The sequence below is a fragment of the Mercenaria mercenaria genome, chromosome 1, assembly GCF_021730395.1.
Source record: "Mercenaria mercenaria strain notata chromosome 1, MADL_Memer_1, whole genome shotgun sequence".
Taxonomy (NCBI): Eukaryota; Metazoa; Mollusca; class Bivalvia; order Venerida; family Veneridae; genus Mercenaria; species Mercenaria mercenaria.
This window is the reverse complement of record NC_069361.1, coordinates 13,696,868-13,713,319: the sequence shown is the minus strand read 5'-3', so window position 1 is coordinate 13,713,319 and position 16,452 is coordinate 13,696,868. Positions and strand designations below refer to the sequence as shown.

General features: G+C 36.3%; 1 protein-coding gene across 2 annotated transcripts in view; it reads left to right on the top strand.

Moving 5' to 3' along the window:
• The window catches only part of LOC123544928 (xanthine dehydrogenase/oxidase-like), a 102,429-nt gene that overhangs the window by 46,040 nt on the left and 39,937 nt on the right, over positions 1-16,452 (top strand). For both annotated transcript variants that reach the window (XM_053540232.1, XM_053540225.1), the window contains exons 5-14: positions 104-230; positions 2,982-3,043; positions 3,892-3,963; positions 6,243-6,323; positions 7,860-8,001; positions 8,800-8,967; positions 10,105-10,181; positions 10,763-10,856; positions 15,413-15,525; positions 16,054-16,238. In XM_053540232.1, the coding sequence (XP_053396207.1) occupies positions 104-230; positions 2,982-3,043; positions 3,892-3,963; positions 6,243-6,323; positions 7,860-8,001; positions 8,800-8,967; positions 10,105-10,181; positions 10,763-10,856; positions 15,413-15,525; positions 16,054-16,238 (1,121 nt within the window). The remainder of the gene's footprint in view (positions 1-103; positions 231-2,981; positions 3,044-3,891; positions 3,964-6,242; positions 6,324-7,859; positions 8,002-8,799; positions 8,968-10,104; positions 10,182-10,762; positions 10,857-15,412; positions 15,526-16,053; positions 16,239-16,452) is intronic.

Below are 16,452 nucleotides of genomic sequence, written 5' to 3'. Positions count from 1 at the left end.
AAATGGATTGTCTGAAATTGTTATCAAGTATAAGACACATTGTTGTTGGCTTCTTTGATAGGTTAATATTTGAAGTTAACAACATAATTATACTCTATTTCAGGAAAGGCTTGCCAAATCACATGGATCTCAATGCGGATTTTGTACACCAGGGATTATTATGTCCATGTATACTTTATTACGGAATGATCCCCAACCAACTATTGAACATATGGAAAAGGCTTTTGAAGGTACCTGCTGCTTCGTGCTACATAGTATTGCTTTCATATTAGCCTGTATTATGTTATGACTATATGTTCATTCATTCATTCATTTTTCTTTTTGAAAAGTTACCTGTTATTAGTTTCATTATGATTACATATTCATGTGTAGAAGTTATCCAGCTGATTATGTGTATCAAGATAAAACATAGTTGCTGGTCAAGTGAATTTTAGCAGATCTCGAGTTATGGCCTAGCAGTTTTGTGGCAAAATTTAACATTGTGTCAAATGATTGCACACAAAATTGACAGTCAGTTAGGAAAACATCCCACTTTATGTTAATCCAAAATCCAAAATGTCAGATGATTAATATGCATGAACCGCCTGCCCTTTGACCAATATTCAGATGTATTTATGTAATGCTGTATACTGTATGCAAATAAAACTAAATATAACAACTTCCTAGAAGTGTAACTGTGTCTATGCATAATCTGCAAGATGTTGGAAAAAAAGGTGCCCTGTGGATAATGAAAATTAGTAATTGGGAAGTAAATAATATTTTTTTTACTTACACAGCCACTCTGGTCTTTTTGATAGAAGATTATTTGTATGTATCCATAATTAATAGACTCTTCACTCGTACTAAATTGTATAAGTGTGCTTGTTTCTCAGGTGCCCATCAAATTTGAAAGTTACCCAAAGGGCATTTTTCCTGTTAACATAAAATCTTCAAAAAAAGCACTGCAAAACAAAATGAGATTTTTCCATATATCTGTCCATCCTTGTATCAACTGATTGAATATAACTTGATAAAAGAAACCGTAACTTCATTAGTCCCCTATTGGTTGAAAACCATTTTCAGGGACTATAGGAATGTGTCTGTCCCTCATAGTTCCATAATGGGACAATCTGTCGTGTTCAAACCCAAGCCCATAGCCCAAAGGTCAAGGTGACATCAAAAGTCAGCAAAGGTTTTTTCTGTCGTCAGTAACTCGATCATAGATCAAGCTATTTTAGAATTATTGCTACAGATATTCTCCATTAGAGATTAACACATTCTGTTTCCTTTCTGCTCCATAACTTAACAATCTATCTGGGGATTTTAATATTACTTGGCAAAAATGTTTCTCATAATGAGATGATTTTCATGCACAAACCCTAGATCCCTACCTCAAAGGCCAAGGTCATACTTGAGGTCAATGGTTAGGGTGTTTTTCTTGTCTGGTCTGTAACTCGACCATCCGCCAAGAGATTGAAGTATTACTGAGAATAGAATGTTTCCCATAAAAATATGATGTGTCATGCACAATTTCTAGACCAGCTTGTAGGTCATAGTCTCACTTTGAGATCAAAGGAAAACATTGTATTAACAGGGCCTGTTTCATGTTATGTACATAAGTCTACCATCCATCAAGGGATTATAATAGATGTATCATGTATAAACACTGATCCCTAATTTAAAGGTCATGCTTACACATGTAGGTCAAAGATCTATGTGATGTTTTCCTGTCTGCTGCAAGCAAGGGATTTTAATATTTTCTATTAATAAGGTAATTTGTCATGCACAAAAACAGAATCCCTAGCTCATTGGTCAGCATTTGTTTTGTGTCTGCTCCTTAACAGTAATTTTTGTGACACAACATGGTATTTTAATGTTACTGTATACACCCCTAGGTCAAAGGTCAGTGTTACTGTTTCAGGACAAAGGTTAATAGGGTTAGCATGTTGGCTCTTAGTTTTCCAGTCAGTAGATTTTATTACTTATTATGCCCCCCTTCGAAGAAGGAGGGGTATATTGTTTTGCAGATGTTGTTCTGTTGGCCGGTTGGTAGGTCTCTGGGTCTGTCGGTCCGTAGACCAATCCATTTCCAGATGATGACTCAAGAACACTTGGGCCTAGGATCATGAAAGTTGATAGGGAGATTGATCATGACAAGATAAACCCTATTGATTTTGAGGTCAGTAGGTCAAAGGTCAAGGTCACAGTGACCTTGAACAGTTAAACCATTTCCGGATGAAAACTCAAGAATGCTTGGGCCTAGGGTCATAAAAAATGATACGGAGGATGGTCATGGCCAGCAGATGACCATTAGGCCAAGGTCACAGTGACCCAGAACAATTAAATGGTTTCTGGATGAAAACTCATGAACGCTTGGGCCTAGGATTAAGAAAATTGATAGAGAGGTTGTTAATAACCAGCAGCTGACCCCTAGTGATTTTGAGGTCAGTAGGTTAAAGGTCAAGGTCATAGTGACCTGGAATAGTTTAACCATTTCCGGATGAAAACTCAAGAATGCTTGGTCCTAGGGTCATAAAAAATGATAGGAAGGTTGGTCATGACCAGTAGATGACCCCTATTGATTTTGAGGTCAGCAGGTCAAAGGTCAAGGTCAGTGATCCGGAACAGTTAAGATGACCCCTATTGATTTTTAGGTCAGCAGGTCAAATGTCAAGGTCAAATTGATTCAGAACAGTAGAAGTTTTTTGCCAAATATCTAGAGAATGCTTTGGTCTAAGTCGAGATGAGTTCAAAATTTAGCGAAAATAAAACTTTGATTTTTTTTCAAGTGTCATGTATTAAAGAACTTATTAAATGGCATTCCAGTTAATAGTTCAAAATAAAGTCAGAACTTAGGGAAAAACTTTTTTGAAATTGATTTCTGGTGTCATGTAGTCAAAGCTTTATGCCCTTGATCCATTGGACTATTTCCAATTTAGAGCAGAATTTAATAGATTTGACTATAGACAACAAACAGTTAAGAAGAGTATAATATTTTACAGGTAACCTGTGCAGATGTACTGGCTACAGACCTATCTTAGATGGCTTCCGAACATTTACCAAGGTATCTGGCATTTGCATTTTGTTATTTAGTTACAGAGATACAGAGAAAGTGCAGCTAAACATTAACTTTTTCCCTGCTACTAAATTTCTTAAACAGACTGGTCCATCATTCAGTTTGGGCAGTACCACTTACTTTTCAAAGTAGTGTTCGCTGAAAATTCACTGCCTGAATAGCCAACTGTTACAGTGCAGACCTGATCTTGGTCTACACTAGTCACAAAGGCAAACTCACTTGCTTCCAGCAGGCTAAAGGCAAAAGTTTTGATGTATCATTAATGAATGGATTTGCTTCAAACATCAAATGGTTGTTCATCATCAGACCCCGCATCATATGACAAAAGAGCTATAACTCTTGCATCACTATTTAATGAATTATGTCCCCTTTTATGTAGACTTTCATGGTAAATTAACTGCACTTCGCTTTGTTATCACTGAATGGATTTGATTCAACCTTAAAGTAGTTGTTCCACATAATCACCGTCATTATATGCAGCAATGTGTATAACTCAGGCAAAATCGATCAACCACAAATATTTTATTATTGATGTTTGGTTCTGTTTTTGAAATGTTCTTCACTTATTTTAATTTATCTTGTTAATTTGAAAACTTCATTCATGAAATATTTTGTTTCTGCTTACAGCAGCAGGGATTTTATAAATCACTCAGATTATAGCTCTCATTCTTAAGATATTCTATTTCACTATCCAGTTTTGAAAAAGTCAAGCATGTTGTCTTCGTGGACAGCTCTTGTTAAATTTTTTTAAAACTTTACATCAGAATTAAATCTTTCATTCATCTGTAAAAAATCTCATATTTTTACAAATATGTATATGTTTTCTGTGATTGCAGGAGTATTGTGCTATGGGAGAGAACTGCTGTAAGAATAAAAATGGTAACAATAACCTACAGCTAGAAGATGGGGTATGTTGTATGTATAGATGTATTTGTGTATGCCCATGAAACAGGATATATTGTGTGAGTGACAGGCAGGCAGGCGGTGTGTGACCAAAGTTCTCTAAATTGAGCAGTTTGTATCCTGTGTTCTCCGACTGGTTACAGTAATTATGTGCATAATATCTAGATCAAGTTTGATAATGAGCTGGATTGACTTAGTGACATTAGAGTTAATTATTATTATTATACCAGATTTATATAGCACTCTTTTCATGATAAACACGTTCAAAGGCACTTTACTTATAGCAAATGTAGCCACACAGGGTGCGAAATTCATCTGCTACTAGTACAGACACAGAGCGATCTGACCAGAGGGACAGAGTGAGATAAAGCCCCCAGAACAGACAGAGAGAATTTTTTTTTAGATACAGACGTGTCCGGCTAACTTAGCCTAGCTCTTTGCAAATAGACAGTCTGGTTCTTTAATGTGCCCGGTGTATAGCACTGATACACGCGAAGCCGTCTTTCCTGGGAAGAACCAGTACAGGCCTCTAGTTAGGTGGGAGACACTCAAGAGCATCTCAGAAATTTCCAGTGCCTGGACCGGGATTCGAACCCCGGACCTCTGGATTGACAATCAAGCGTGTTACCAGTTTACCACTAGACCACCGGCCCACCTTAATGGCCCTAGAATTACTAAACGTTGCAAAAATTGACAACTTAAATAGTTCTTATCAAGTGTTCATAAAAGTTTGGTCACAGTGATTATTGGCACAATATCTCAGCCAAATTGGAAAACAAGTATGGTTCTAAAGTTACAGCCCTTGAAATACTTAATATAGCACAATTTGACAGTGTCTGCTCCCTGACTTGAGCCGTTTTTATCCAGTGTTCACCAATTTGATTTTGGGCATAATATCTCAGATATCTCAGACAAGTTCTATAACCAGCTGGACGGGTTTGATGAGCAGCCAGATACTCTTGTCACTCTCGACTTATGGCCATTGAATTACTCAGAATTGTAAAAAATTGACAGTGTCCACTTACTGACTAATACAGTTCTTATCCAGTGTTTACCAAACTTAGTCAGAATTTTTATGGGCTTATTAGCTTGGTCAAGTTTGATTACTAGCTGGATAGTATCAGGGCCTCATGGGATTATGGTTTTAATACTGGAGTCAAGCAAATTGCTTTTTATTTTAGATAGGCAAAAATCATGGCGTGATTTTTTACCCATCCATGTCATTTGCGGTGGTGCAATGGTTAAATCATATACACTTACTGCATGTTCTTTCCATTTCCAGTCAATAGTCAAAGGTCCTTTGATATCAGAAATTGTATAAAGGGCTTAAAAGTTTGTGTCATGTATATCACAAAAAGTATTTGTCCTAGAGTCTTGAAACCAATTTTGAATATTACTCAATGTTTGAGATTGCCAATTAGACATTTTATTGGACTTTTAAACTACATGCTGTGTGAATTCATAGAATGCAGTTTTAGAAAAATAACCATAAAGTTTTAATTTGCTCTCTGTATAATAATGGATGGGTGAGTGTAATTATAGTGTGGCTGATTTAATGTTGTCATGTGAATAATATTTTGTTGTTGCTTAGGTACAGGTAGAATGTTCTTATTTTTCACCTTATACAAGAAAACCTTACATAAGTTAATTATTCAAAAACTATGGTCCGTGACTTGATGTCACTTTTGTAATTTGTCTTTTTTTATTATAGTTTTTCTAAAACATCAGACATAAATCACTACAACGTCTGGACTGGAACCTTTTTATGTAATTATTTGAATAATAGAGAATAGAGACTGAATCTTGCACTAGGTTACAGAGAACGTTTTATTTCAGTTTACTGTCATTTAAGTTATAATGCATACAGGCACTAAATAAGGAAAATGGCATGAAAAAAAAGTTACATTGTAGTTGCATAATAGCTGAATTTGCAGTTTGTGTGTTTGACAGGAAATGTTTTTCTTGCATCAAACATGACTCCCTTTTTTCTTTTGATTTTTATTCAGCACTGACAATATTCTTCAAGAAAATGTAAGTTACAGACATTTAAAACGGGTCCTGATGTGTGCTGCAGCCATTGGAAATATGTCAGTTTTATATAGAATAAAGAAGAACAGCTATTTAGTGTGTTGTAACCTGTGAATAAAGAAGAACAGCTATTTAGTGTGTTGTAACCTGTGAATAAAGAAGAACAGCTATTTAGTGTGTTGTAACCTGTAACGATTAAGAGACTGCTGTATGACATCTTGTCATCCTCAAGATATTGTAATATTTTTTGTTACAGGTTGGAACAGACCTTGTCAAAACCAAAGCATTCTTGCCATTAGATGCAACACAAGATCCAATATTCCCGCCAGAATTACAGGTATTTGTTCCAGTCATAAAAAAACATTTAAGTAAAAACATTTATTCTAGCATAAAACTGCTGTTATTATCACATTTCGGGGGTGTTTTAACAGGAGAGAAAACGTGTGTTAACAGAGAGATTCTCGCCCTTACGTGCTGTTATAACACCTTTTTATATATGCGAGTTCCGTGGCAAAGGGTAAACGTCATTTGGCCTCAAAACGGATAATTCAAAACGAAATGACGTCAATGTTAAAAACAGCTCAGACATCCCCGCGCATTTCATGGAAATTTAATGACGTTGAGGTAGGATATATTCATTTATTAGTATTTTTTCCGCGTTTAATGCTAGAATAGCGTTAGCGCATGTTCATTTCGTGTTATAACATCTGCAGAATCCCTCGGGATACGTTGGAACCCTCGCCCTGCGGGCTTGGGCACCAACCAATCCCTCGGGATTCTGCAGACGTTATAACACGAAAAAACATGCGTTATCCCTACAAAAATTCACAAGATTGCTGTGAAACTCACTAATAAAATCCAAATACTTTCCTAATTTCATGGAAACAATAATCTCTCTCTCTCCATTTTATCCGAATTGGAATCGAGAGAATTGTTTCTCATAAGAAGTACCGGTATACACTTTAAATACTTTTTAAATATAAAACAACAATAACAACATAACAAGATGTATAAGTTTCTAGCACAGAAGGGTTCAAAGGTTTCATAGACTCTAATATCAAAACAGTAGCGGTTGGTGGATTTCATAAACGGTAATTCTCTGATTACTTGAGGATGCTAGGGGATGAGATAATGCTAAAGTTTTCCAGGGTTTCAAGCAATCATAACATACAGAAAATTAGGTAAAGAGCCAGGGACCATATGAATTGCTGGAGTGAGTCTGGGTGTCCGAGCTGGTGAAGCTTAAATGACCACTGTTTCATAGTACTTGAGTTACAAACACACTTTAGTGGCATATGATTCGCCATAGCCATGCTGCAGGTTAGGTATCCTTCCTTGTAGCAGGTTTTCATTTTGCTGAATATTTCAGTAACCTAATCTGTTTTATCAAATCATGAAGTGTTAAATAACACAGGTAAAGACTGAATAATTTGTATATTTTACTGGACGATAATTGCTACTGTCATCAAGAGATATTTAAAAAAAAACAACAGTTTCTTATATACTTGTCTTGGTAGATTACAGTTGGAAGACCAGTCTGTTACAACCTTGCTAATATTTTTAAACATTAATTAAGTTAGCAACTCTTGGGACATTTTGACATTGTTTGTGACACTCTTGTTACATTTAAGTAATAAATAACATCAAAATTATACAGATAGTTTACTATGTAAATCATTGTCAGTAAAGAATACATATTAATCATGTGTACTTTTGAAGTAGATTATTTAGTCAGTGACCCTTTGAAACATTACAGCTCTTTTGTAGCAAAAATAATTTAATGAGACATTTTTTTTGTCAGTGCATATTAATTTGTATTTTGCATTCTTTGTTGACTGTTGCTAAAAGTTGATATCACTTGTAACATTTGCAGAATTCTGCCAAGTTTGATACAGATTACCTTATATATAGAGGAGAACGGGTTGTATGGCACAGGCCAACTAAATTAGATGAACTTCTTGATCTCAAATCAACATACCCAGATGCTCGATTGGTTGTGGGAAACACTGAAATAGGTCAGAGAATTCTTTTCTCATTTAAAATTGTAATTTTCATGGTAATTATCAACAGCATTGTACTGCCACTTTTTTCTGGAAAAAATAGAAGTAATAGAGTTTTTTATAAACTCAGTTGAACACAAAGTGATCATGGTAAGCTCTCGGGATCATTGGATGCCATTTTCAAGGGCAGATAACTCTTTTTCAGTACTGGTGACCTATGACTGTTATTGCATATCTTTGTTTCTTAGATGATTGTCTTTCAATATCCAAAGTTTGAAGAAATTATTATTGGGAAAACTGTGGCCCATCTCATATACAGAGACTGCTAGCGTAGGCCTTTAAGATGTGAATGTAAGTATATGTATATAAAAGGGTTATTATAACAGTAGCTCCATCTTGGATGCTGTATTTGGCTTGAGTGGATTTTTGCCAGATAAGATCTCACAAGGTGCACAAGTGCTGAGTGTGATCCAACCTTGCAAAATCCATGAGAGGCAAATACAAAATCCCAAATCTAGCTACTGTTGTAATGACCTTGTTATTACGAAATCTTCCATGTTTATTGATATTAAAATGGAACTAAGTGAAGTTTTTGTGTGTGCTATTTATAGAATTGTGTCAGGTCATGCATATTAATGAATGTAGTCTGGCAGCATGCAAGACGGAAGGTACAATACAGAATTTTAAAGGTACAATACAGATTTTTTTTCCTGCCTATTCATATTTAATTGTGACATACAAACCAATTTTTATACAGAATTTATGAAGGTATATAATAAATATGAATATCTTTACTCCTGTGTTATATTTCAGGTGTTGAAATGAAGTTTAAGAACATGAAATACCCTGTGATGATAGCACCCACACATATCCCAGAGCTTGTTGATATTACCCACACAGATTTGGGGATCAGATTTGGAGCATCTGTGACTCTATCAAGGATAGACCAAGAACTGAAAGAGGCCATTGCAAAATATTCAGGTATACAGATATGGTCTCTTCCAAACTTAATGTAAAATTATTGAAGCTTATTGTTTCTAGTGAGTAAAGGAACCTAAAATCTTTTCTTGACAGTTTCACCAGAATCAATTACATTGGGCTCCAGATAAGCATCGTTTTATCGTTAAAACAAAATGATTTTCATCAAAAACGAATTAAATTCCAAAACATGTCGTTCAAAAACGAATTGATTGTCAATTTCAATCATTTCAAAAACGCTTAAAATCGCCGAAAACGACAAGAAACCATCTTACAATCGTTATGTTTACACTGATACATTTTGTGAGGGTGTTAAATTACAATTACTCTGCTAATGCAAGTCAGCAATAAAATCTGACCACCACGCAGTTATCAGTGTGCTAGAGTGATCTCCCCTTCTAGGAAATTATGAACATGGCGTTAGCAGTAAGAAAGCGAGATCGAGCAAAAAAAAACAAACTGATGACGCGTTTCCTTCTATGATTAATTTTGTGACAAGAATGGAAAAATCTAATGAAGAAATCAGATATGGAATTGTGACAGAGATCATAACAAATGTCATCGATTCTGGTCGGAAAAAACCCGTAAAACATAGTGGACAGTATCTAAGACTATGCTCATCTGTTGCTTTATAAAATACATGTACATGTAGTACCCAATGAAGTTGAACTATTGGTAAAACGCTAGTTATTATATAAATGATAAATATGATCCCTCCGACAAAAAAAACCTAAAAGGTTAAATTTTTGTGATGAAGAACTAATTGAAAATTTAAAAAACTAATTGAATAAAATTTGGTAGTGAAAAAACTAATTGCGAAAAAAGTCAAGAAGTGAAAAACTAATTGCATGAAATATTATCTGGAGCCCTCAGGTGTGTATTAAAAGCAAACTTTAGAAAAAGACTGTGTTCTACAAAATCAGATTTTTTTTTTGTTTTGATAAAAAAGTATTACACAGTCTCTCAATAACTTGTAACTTGGTTCAGGATGAACTATTATTATAGGTGGATGGTTCATTGTCTCTAGTCTATCGCTCATTGTCGCGTCAAAATATGTTTTTTTTTATTGTGAACTTTCTAGATTTATGAACTGTAAGCTATTTTGGAGGGATTTATGGATTTTATTTTGTCATTTTCCAGAACCCAAGACTCGAGTATTTACAGCTGTGATAGAGATGTTAAGATGGTTTGCAGGGTACCAGATAAGAAATGTCGCTGTATGTGCTCTTGTTTCCTCATAATTTGTAATACATCCTTATTTTGGAATTTTGTGATTGCCTGCCTATTATAGCCAAAGTATCTTATTATGTAGAAAACTACCAAAAGGTTGTGTGATCTGTTACCAGGCATGTCCAATAATCTTCATGATGATCAGGCCGCAGTTTTGTACAGTTTATAGTATTTGGTAATACAGAAATTACTGTATGTATATCTAAAGTAAAAACAATTAAACAGATTGTCCATTTTAAAGATTTTGCTCAATCATTAACAAGAACAAGGACAGTATGTGCTGATATGAGCTGCGCCATGAGAAAACTAACATAGTGGCTTTGCGACTAGCATGGATCCAGACCAGCCTGCGCATCTGCGCAGTCTGGTCAGGATCCATGCTGTTCGCTAACGGTTTCTCTAATTGGAATAGACTATGAAAGCAAACAGCATGGATCCTGACCAGACTGCGCGGATGCGCAGGCTGGTCTGTATCCATGCTGGTTGCAAAGCCACTATGTTGGTTTTTTATGGCGCGGCTCATATATTGATGCTTCAGTCTGTTAACGTGATTTGAACTGGTTTACAGGCTGTGGCAGGCAACATTATTACTGCTAGTCCAATCTCAGATTTAAACCCATTGTTCCTGGCATGTGGAGCAGTACTTGAAGTCCAAAGTAAAGGTAAGCATAATGGTCAGTGGTCAGTGCTCAGTATAGTGTTGGTTAAATGGTTATGGCAAACTTCTCCATTTTTATTTGTCTTCTTAAGGATTGATCTTGCTAAGTGGAAGACGGATTTAGGTTTATGTTCAGGTACCCAAAAGATCAATGTTACTGAAGTCGGATTTTGTAATAGTGTTGGTTAAAGATTGATGGCACACTTCATCATGTCACAGTATCTTCTTAAACTAACATAATTGTTCTATAAAATAATTAATTTCTTGGGCATGAAATTTTGTGGATTTGGCCAAACAGTTACTTGCTGCGGATATATATTCATGTTTCTTTGGGACAGAATTTTGCTGATTGACTTAACCCCTTAACATTTTCCAGTCCCCTCTTACCCTCCACTTATTAACCCCCCATTTGTGGGATTGAAATACTTAGATTTGCCTTTGACTGTTCATGTGCTTGTCTACTAACACTCTAGAGGCCACATCTTGTACCTGATCTTTATAAATTTTTTCAGAATGTTTGTGTCTTTGAACTTTAGGTTAAATTTGAAATTTGATCATCTTGGTCAGAATCTATGTATTTGGTCAGGTGATTTTAACACCTTTTAAGCACTGACGAGCCAGCATATTTGCTTGCTGATCTTTTGGGACTCGATAAGAATGTTTTCTCCTTGGAATGCAGAAGGGGCTGCCATTGCTGAATGTTTAAGGTCTATGACTTCAAATCACTTGCCCCTCACCAATGTGGGTTCGAGCCTCACGCGGGCATTGAATTCTTCATGTGAGGAAGCCCTCCAGCTGGCTTAAGGAAGGTCGGTGGTTCTACTCAGGTGCCCGCTTGTGATGAAATAATAAAAGAAGGGGCAACTGGCGTCTTCCTCCACCACCAAAGCTGGAAAATTGCCATAATTATGACCTATGATTGTGTCGGTGTGACATTAAAACCAACAAAATAAATAAATTGCAATTGATTCTTTTGGGTAAAACAGCTACATCACTATGTCATATGATTAAAAAACTTGGCAAGTCATCTACTTGATTTACATAAAATATGGTCAGAATGTTTATTTTAATGAAATCTAGGTCATAGTAAATATTGGGTTGTCTGTGGTAAAAAGTAGGTCACTTAGGAGATAAAGGACCATCAGGACTCATTTATTTAGTATCCTCCATACACACTCTCCATTCTATTCCCACACTGATACACTCACCTTCCCAACTTCTCAAGTTACTTTTTGTTCTCCAAAATGTTTTTATTTGGGGTCTAGATTTGCCCTGTCTTTCCATCTTGATGTCCGTCCATCTGTCCAAATTTGTGTTGTGCATGTCTCAAAAAATTTGTTATTCAGCATTTATTAAGAAGATTTGCATTTAGTGTTTTTGTGGATATCACTCATACAGACCAGAGTTGCAATAAAAATTGTTTGGTAACATGAACTTTTCTGTTCTTCTCTCAGACAAATTTAAGAATGATGGTATCTCATAGAAATTTTTATATCACATGTTTGACATCTTGGGAGTACGATAGTAAAATTCAATAAGAACATGCGAATTTAATTATATCTTTTATCAACGTTTCGGCACTTACGCGTTAATCTTGGGAGTGAAATAAAGCCATTACATTATTATCCCCCCGCCAAAGGCGAAGGGGATATTAGAAATGCTCTCCGTGCGTGCGTGCGTGCGACCGCAACGATCTTTGTCCGGAGCATAACTCCAAAAGTACTGGAGGGATTTTCTTCAAACTTCATACACTGATAGAACACATTGGGAGGAAGTGCAGTGTGCAAGAACAATAACTGTACCTTTCCTATTTTTTGAGTTATTCCCCTTTATCTTATTTTCTTAAAAAAATTTGTCCGGAGCATAAATCCAAAAGTACTGGAGGGATTTTCTTCAAACTTTATACACTGATAGAACACATTGGGAGGAAGTGCAGTGTGCAAGAACAATAACTCTACCTTGCCTATTTTTTGAGTTATTCCCCTTTATCTTATTTTCTTAAAACATTTTGTCCGGAGCATAACTCCAAAAGTACTGGAGGGATTTTCTTCAAACTTCATACACTGATAGAACACATGTGGAGGAAGTGCAATGTGCAAGAACAATAACTTTACCTTGCCTATTTTTTGAGTTATTCCCCTTTATCATATTTTCTTTAAAAAAAATTTCCGGAGCATATCTTTTTCATGCATGGAGGGATTTTGATATATATTGGCATAAATGTTCACCACCACGAGGCGGAGTGTCATGTGCAAGAACCAGGTCCCTTGGTCTAAGGTCAAGGTCACACTTAGAGGTCAAAGGATACAAGAATGAAAACCTTGTCCGGAGCATTTCTTCTTCATGCATAGAGGGATTTTGATATAACTTGGCACAAATGTTCACCACCATGAGACAGAGTGTCGTGCGCAAGATCCAGGTCCCTAGGTCTAAGGTCAAGGTCACGCTTAGAGGCCAAAGGTCAGATACAAGAATGACTGTCCGAAGCATTTCTTCTTCATGCATGGACGGATTTTGATGTTACTTGGCACAATTATACACCATCATGAGACAAAGTGTCATGCGCAGTTCCCTTCTTTAGAATTACCTCCCTTTGTTGTTACTTTAAATAGCTTTTATTGTAACTTTTTCATTACTAGTTGTAGGGAAAAATCGAGACCACTTTTCTGTAGTACAACATGCATGCTCATCCAATTTTGAGGTGTTTTTTGACCAATCTCTACCTGGTAAAGATTTTTGTGTGGACTTACAATTTTTTATGCCCCCGAAGGGAGGCATATAGTTTTTGAACCGTCTGTCCGTCTGTCAGTCTGTCGGTCTGTCAGTCTGTCAGTCTGTCGGTCTGTCAGTCTGTCGGTCTGTCGGTCTGTCTGCAATTTTCGTGTCCGGTCCATATCTTTGTCATCGATGGATGGATTTTCAAATAACTTGGCATGAATGTGTACCACAGTAAGACAACGTGTCGCGCGCAAGACCCAGGTCCGTAGCTCAAAGGTCAAGGTCACACTTAGACATTGAAGGATAGTGCATTGATGGGCGTGTCCGGTCCATATTTTTGTCATCGATGGATTGATTTTCAAATAACTTGGCATGAATGTGTACCACAGTAAGACGACGTGTCGCGCGCAAGACCCAGGTCTGTAGCTCAAAGGTCAAGGTCACACTTAGACATTAAAGGATAGTGCATTGATGGGCGTGTCCGGTCCATATCTTTGTCATCGATGGATGGATTTTCAAATAACTTGGCATGAATGTGTACCACAGTAAGACGACGTGTCGCGCGCAAGACCCAGGTCTGTAGCTCAAAGGTCAAGGTCACACTTAGACATTAAAGGATAGTGCATTGATGGGCGTGTCCGGTCCATATCTTTGTCAACCATGGATGGATTTTCAAATAACTTGGCATGAATGTGTACCACAGTAAGACGACGTGTCACGCGCAAGACCCAGGTCTGTAGCTCAAAGGTCAAGGTCACACTTAGATGTTAAAGGTCATTTTTCATGATAGTGCATTGATGGGCGTGTCGAGTCCATATCTTTGTCATTCATGCATGGATTTTAAAATAACTACGCATGAATGTGTGGCACAGTAAGACGACGTGTCGCGCGCAAGACCCAGCTCCGTAGGTCAAAGGTCCTAAACTCTAACATCGGCCATAACTACTCATTCAAAGTGCCATCGGGGGCATATGTCATCCTATGGAGACAGCTCTTGTTTTTTTTTTTTTTTTTTTTTTTTTTTTTTTTTTTTTAAGATTAACTTCCCTTAGTTGTTACTATAAATAACTTATATTGTAACATTTTTATAATTGACCGTAGGGAAAAAACAAGACCACTTTTCTGTGGTACAACATGGATGTTACTTTCCAATTTTAGGTGTATTTTAAGATATCTCTACCTGGTAAGGAGTTTTTTTGTGGACTTAGAAAAACAAAAGACTTACAATGATTACTAAACAACCACAAAATTAAAATTCCATTTGCAAATACAGCTGCTAGAGTAAACAAATTTGCTGTGACGTGCATATATTGTGACATTCTGGCACTAGTGTTCCCTGTTAGCTTTCCATTCCTTCTTTTTACAGAAGCCATATAGAAAAAAACGTCATAGCTTTACTGTTCATGAAAATTAATAAAATTTAGCAGTAAACCACCTCACCACTGACTTATTCTTTCTTCCACATCTTTAAAACCCCTGATGTGGACCACAACTAAATGGTTCTTCAAAGCTTTCCCCAAAATTAATACTTTCAGACACTAACTTGCCAGGAACTTCAGCCTTCAATTATAATATGCCCAGCGGGGGGATTGGAGTATAGGATACGTGGGCCGAATTCACTTGGTGTATAATAGGGAAAGAAAGAAAAAATTTTGTTTCAGCAAGAAAAGTTGAGGTCATGTGATAAAAAGAATATTACATTTGTGTATTTCCACATTGAATTTATTTAACTTGTTGTATAAAATTGATGAAATGTTCACATTTTATAATTTTATTCAACTCTTTTAATAAATTCAGTATGAAAAGACACTCATGTTATATCGTCTATGTATGATATTGCAGAGAGTGGAAGGAGGCAGATTACAATGGATGAAAAGTTTTTTCTGGGCTACAGAAAGACTGCTTTAACGTCCACAGAGGTTGTGATAAATATACTTCTGCCTTTCACTTCAAAGGTCAGTGTACCAGGTCTTTACCTTACAGTAAAAAGTTGATTATAAGAAAATGTGTTACTACATCAGTGTACGAAAACATAAAAGACACATTGACAAATATTCAGTGAAAAGTCAATGCAAATAGTCAGACTATAGAGAGATCACAGTGTTTCCATTGTAACGAATGTGACAATTCTTACACACATATGTGTTTTTAGACTTTACAGGGGTAAAATAAATTTGGATATGTTGAAGTTTTTTGTTTGAGGAATTGAGAATAGAAATGAATAGGAGAGACATTAAGATTCCAAAAATTGCCATCCCAGAAAAGTTACAGCATACATCTTAGTTCACACTGCTTTAAATATACAACATCTTGTACATAAATTTATAAGGAGACACTCTTTTACAGACCTAAGTTACTTTACATAGTTTCTACACATATAAGAAGCTGTATTTATGCTGACATCTCAGCATCTCTGATAGTAGAATATTGGCTTCATAAAGCAGCTTAGTAAACTTTAAATCAGATCTTATTTCTTATTGCAGAATGAATATTTTGGTGGCTACAAACAGGCATATAGACGAGAGGATGATATTGCCACAGTAAATTCAGGGATATATGTAGTATTTGAAGATAACAGTAATGTGATTAAGAAGTTATCCCTGGCCTATGGTGGAATGGCTATTACAACTATAATGCCCACCAGAACTATGGCAGCAGTTGTTGGAAGGTAAACGAGGTTTTATTACAAGCCAGTGGAGGAATGGCCATAATTGGTCTTAGGCCATCTAAAACGATAACAGTGGATGTCTAAAAGCAAGTGAGAAATATTTCCTAGCCTATTACCGGAGTACTCCCATCAGTAAATGCCCCAGAGGTCAGCATTTCCTACTGTAATTAAAAAAATCCAGCGGGGAGACCTCCCCACCAACACACACACTAAC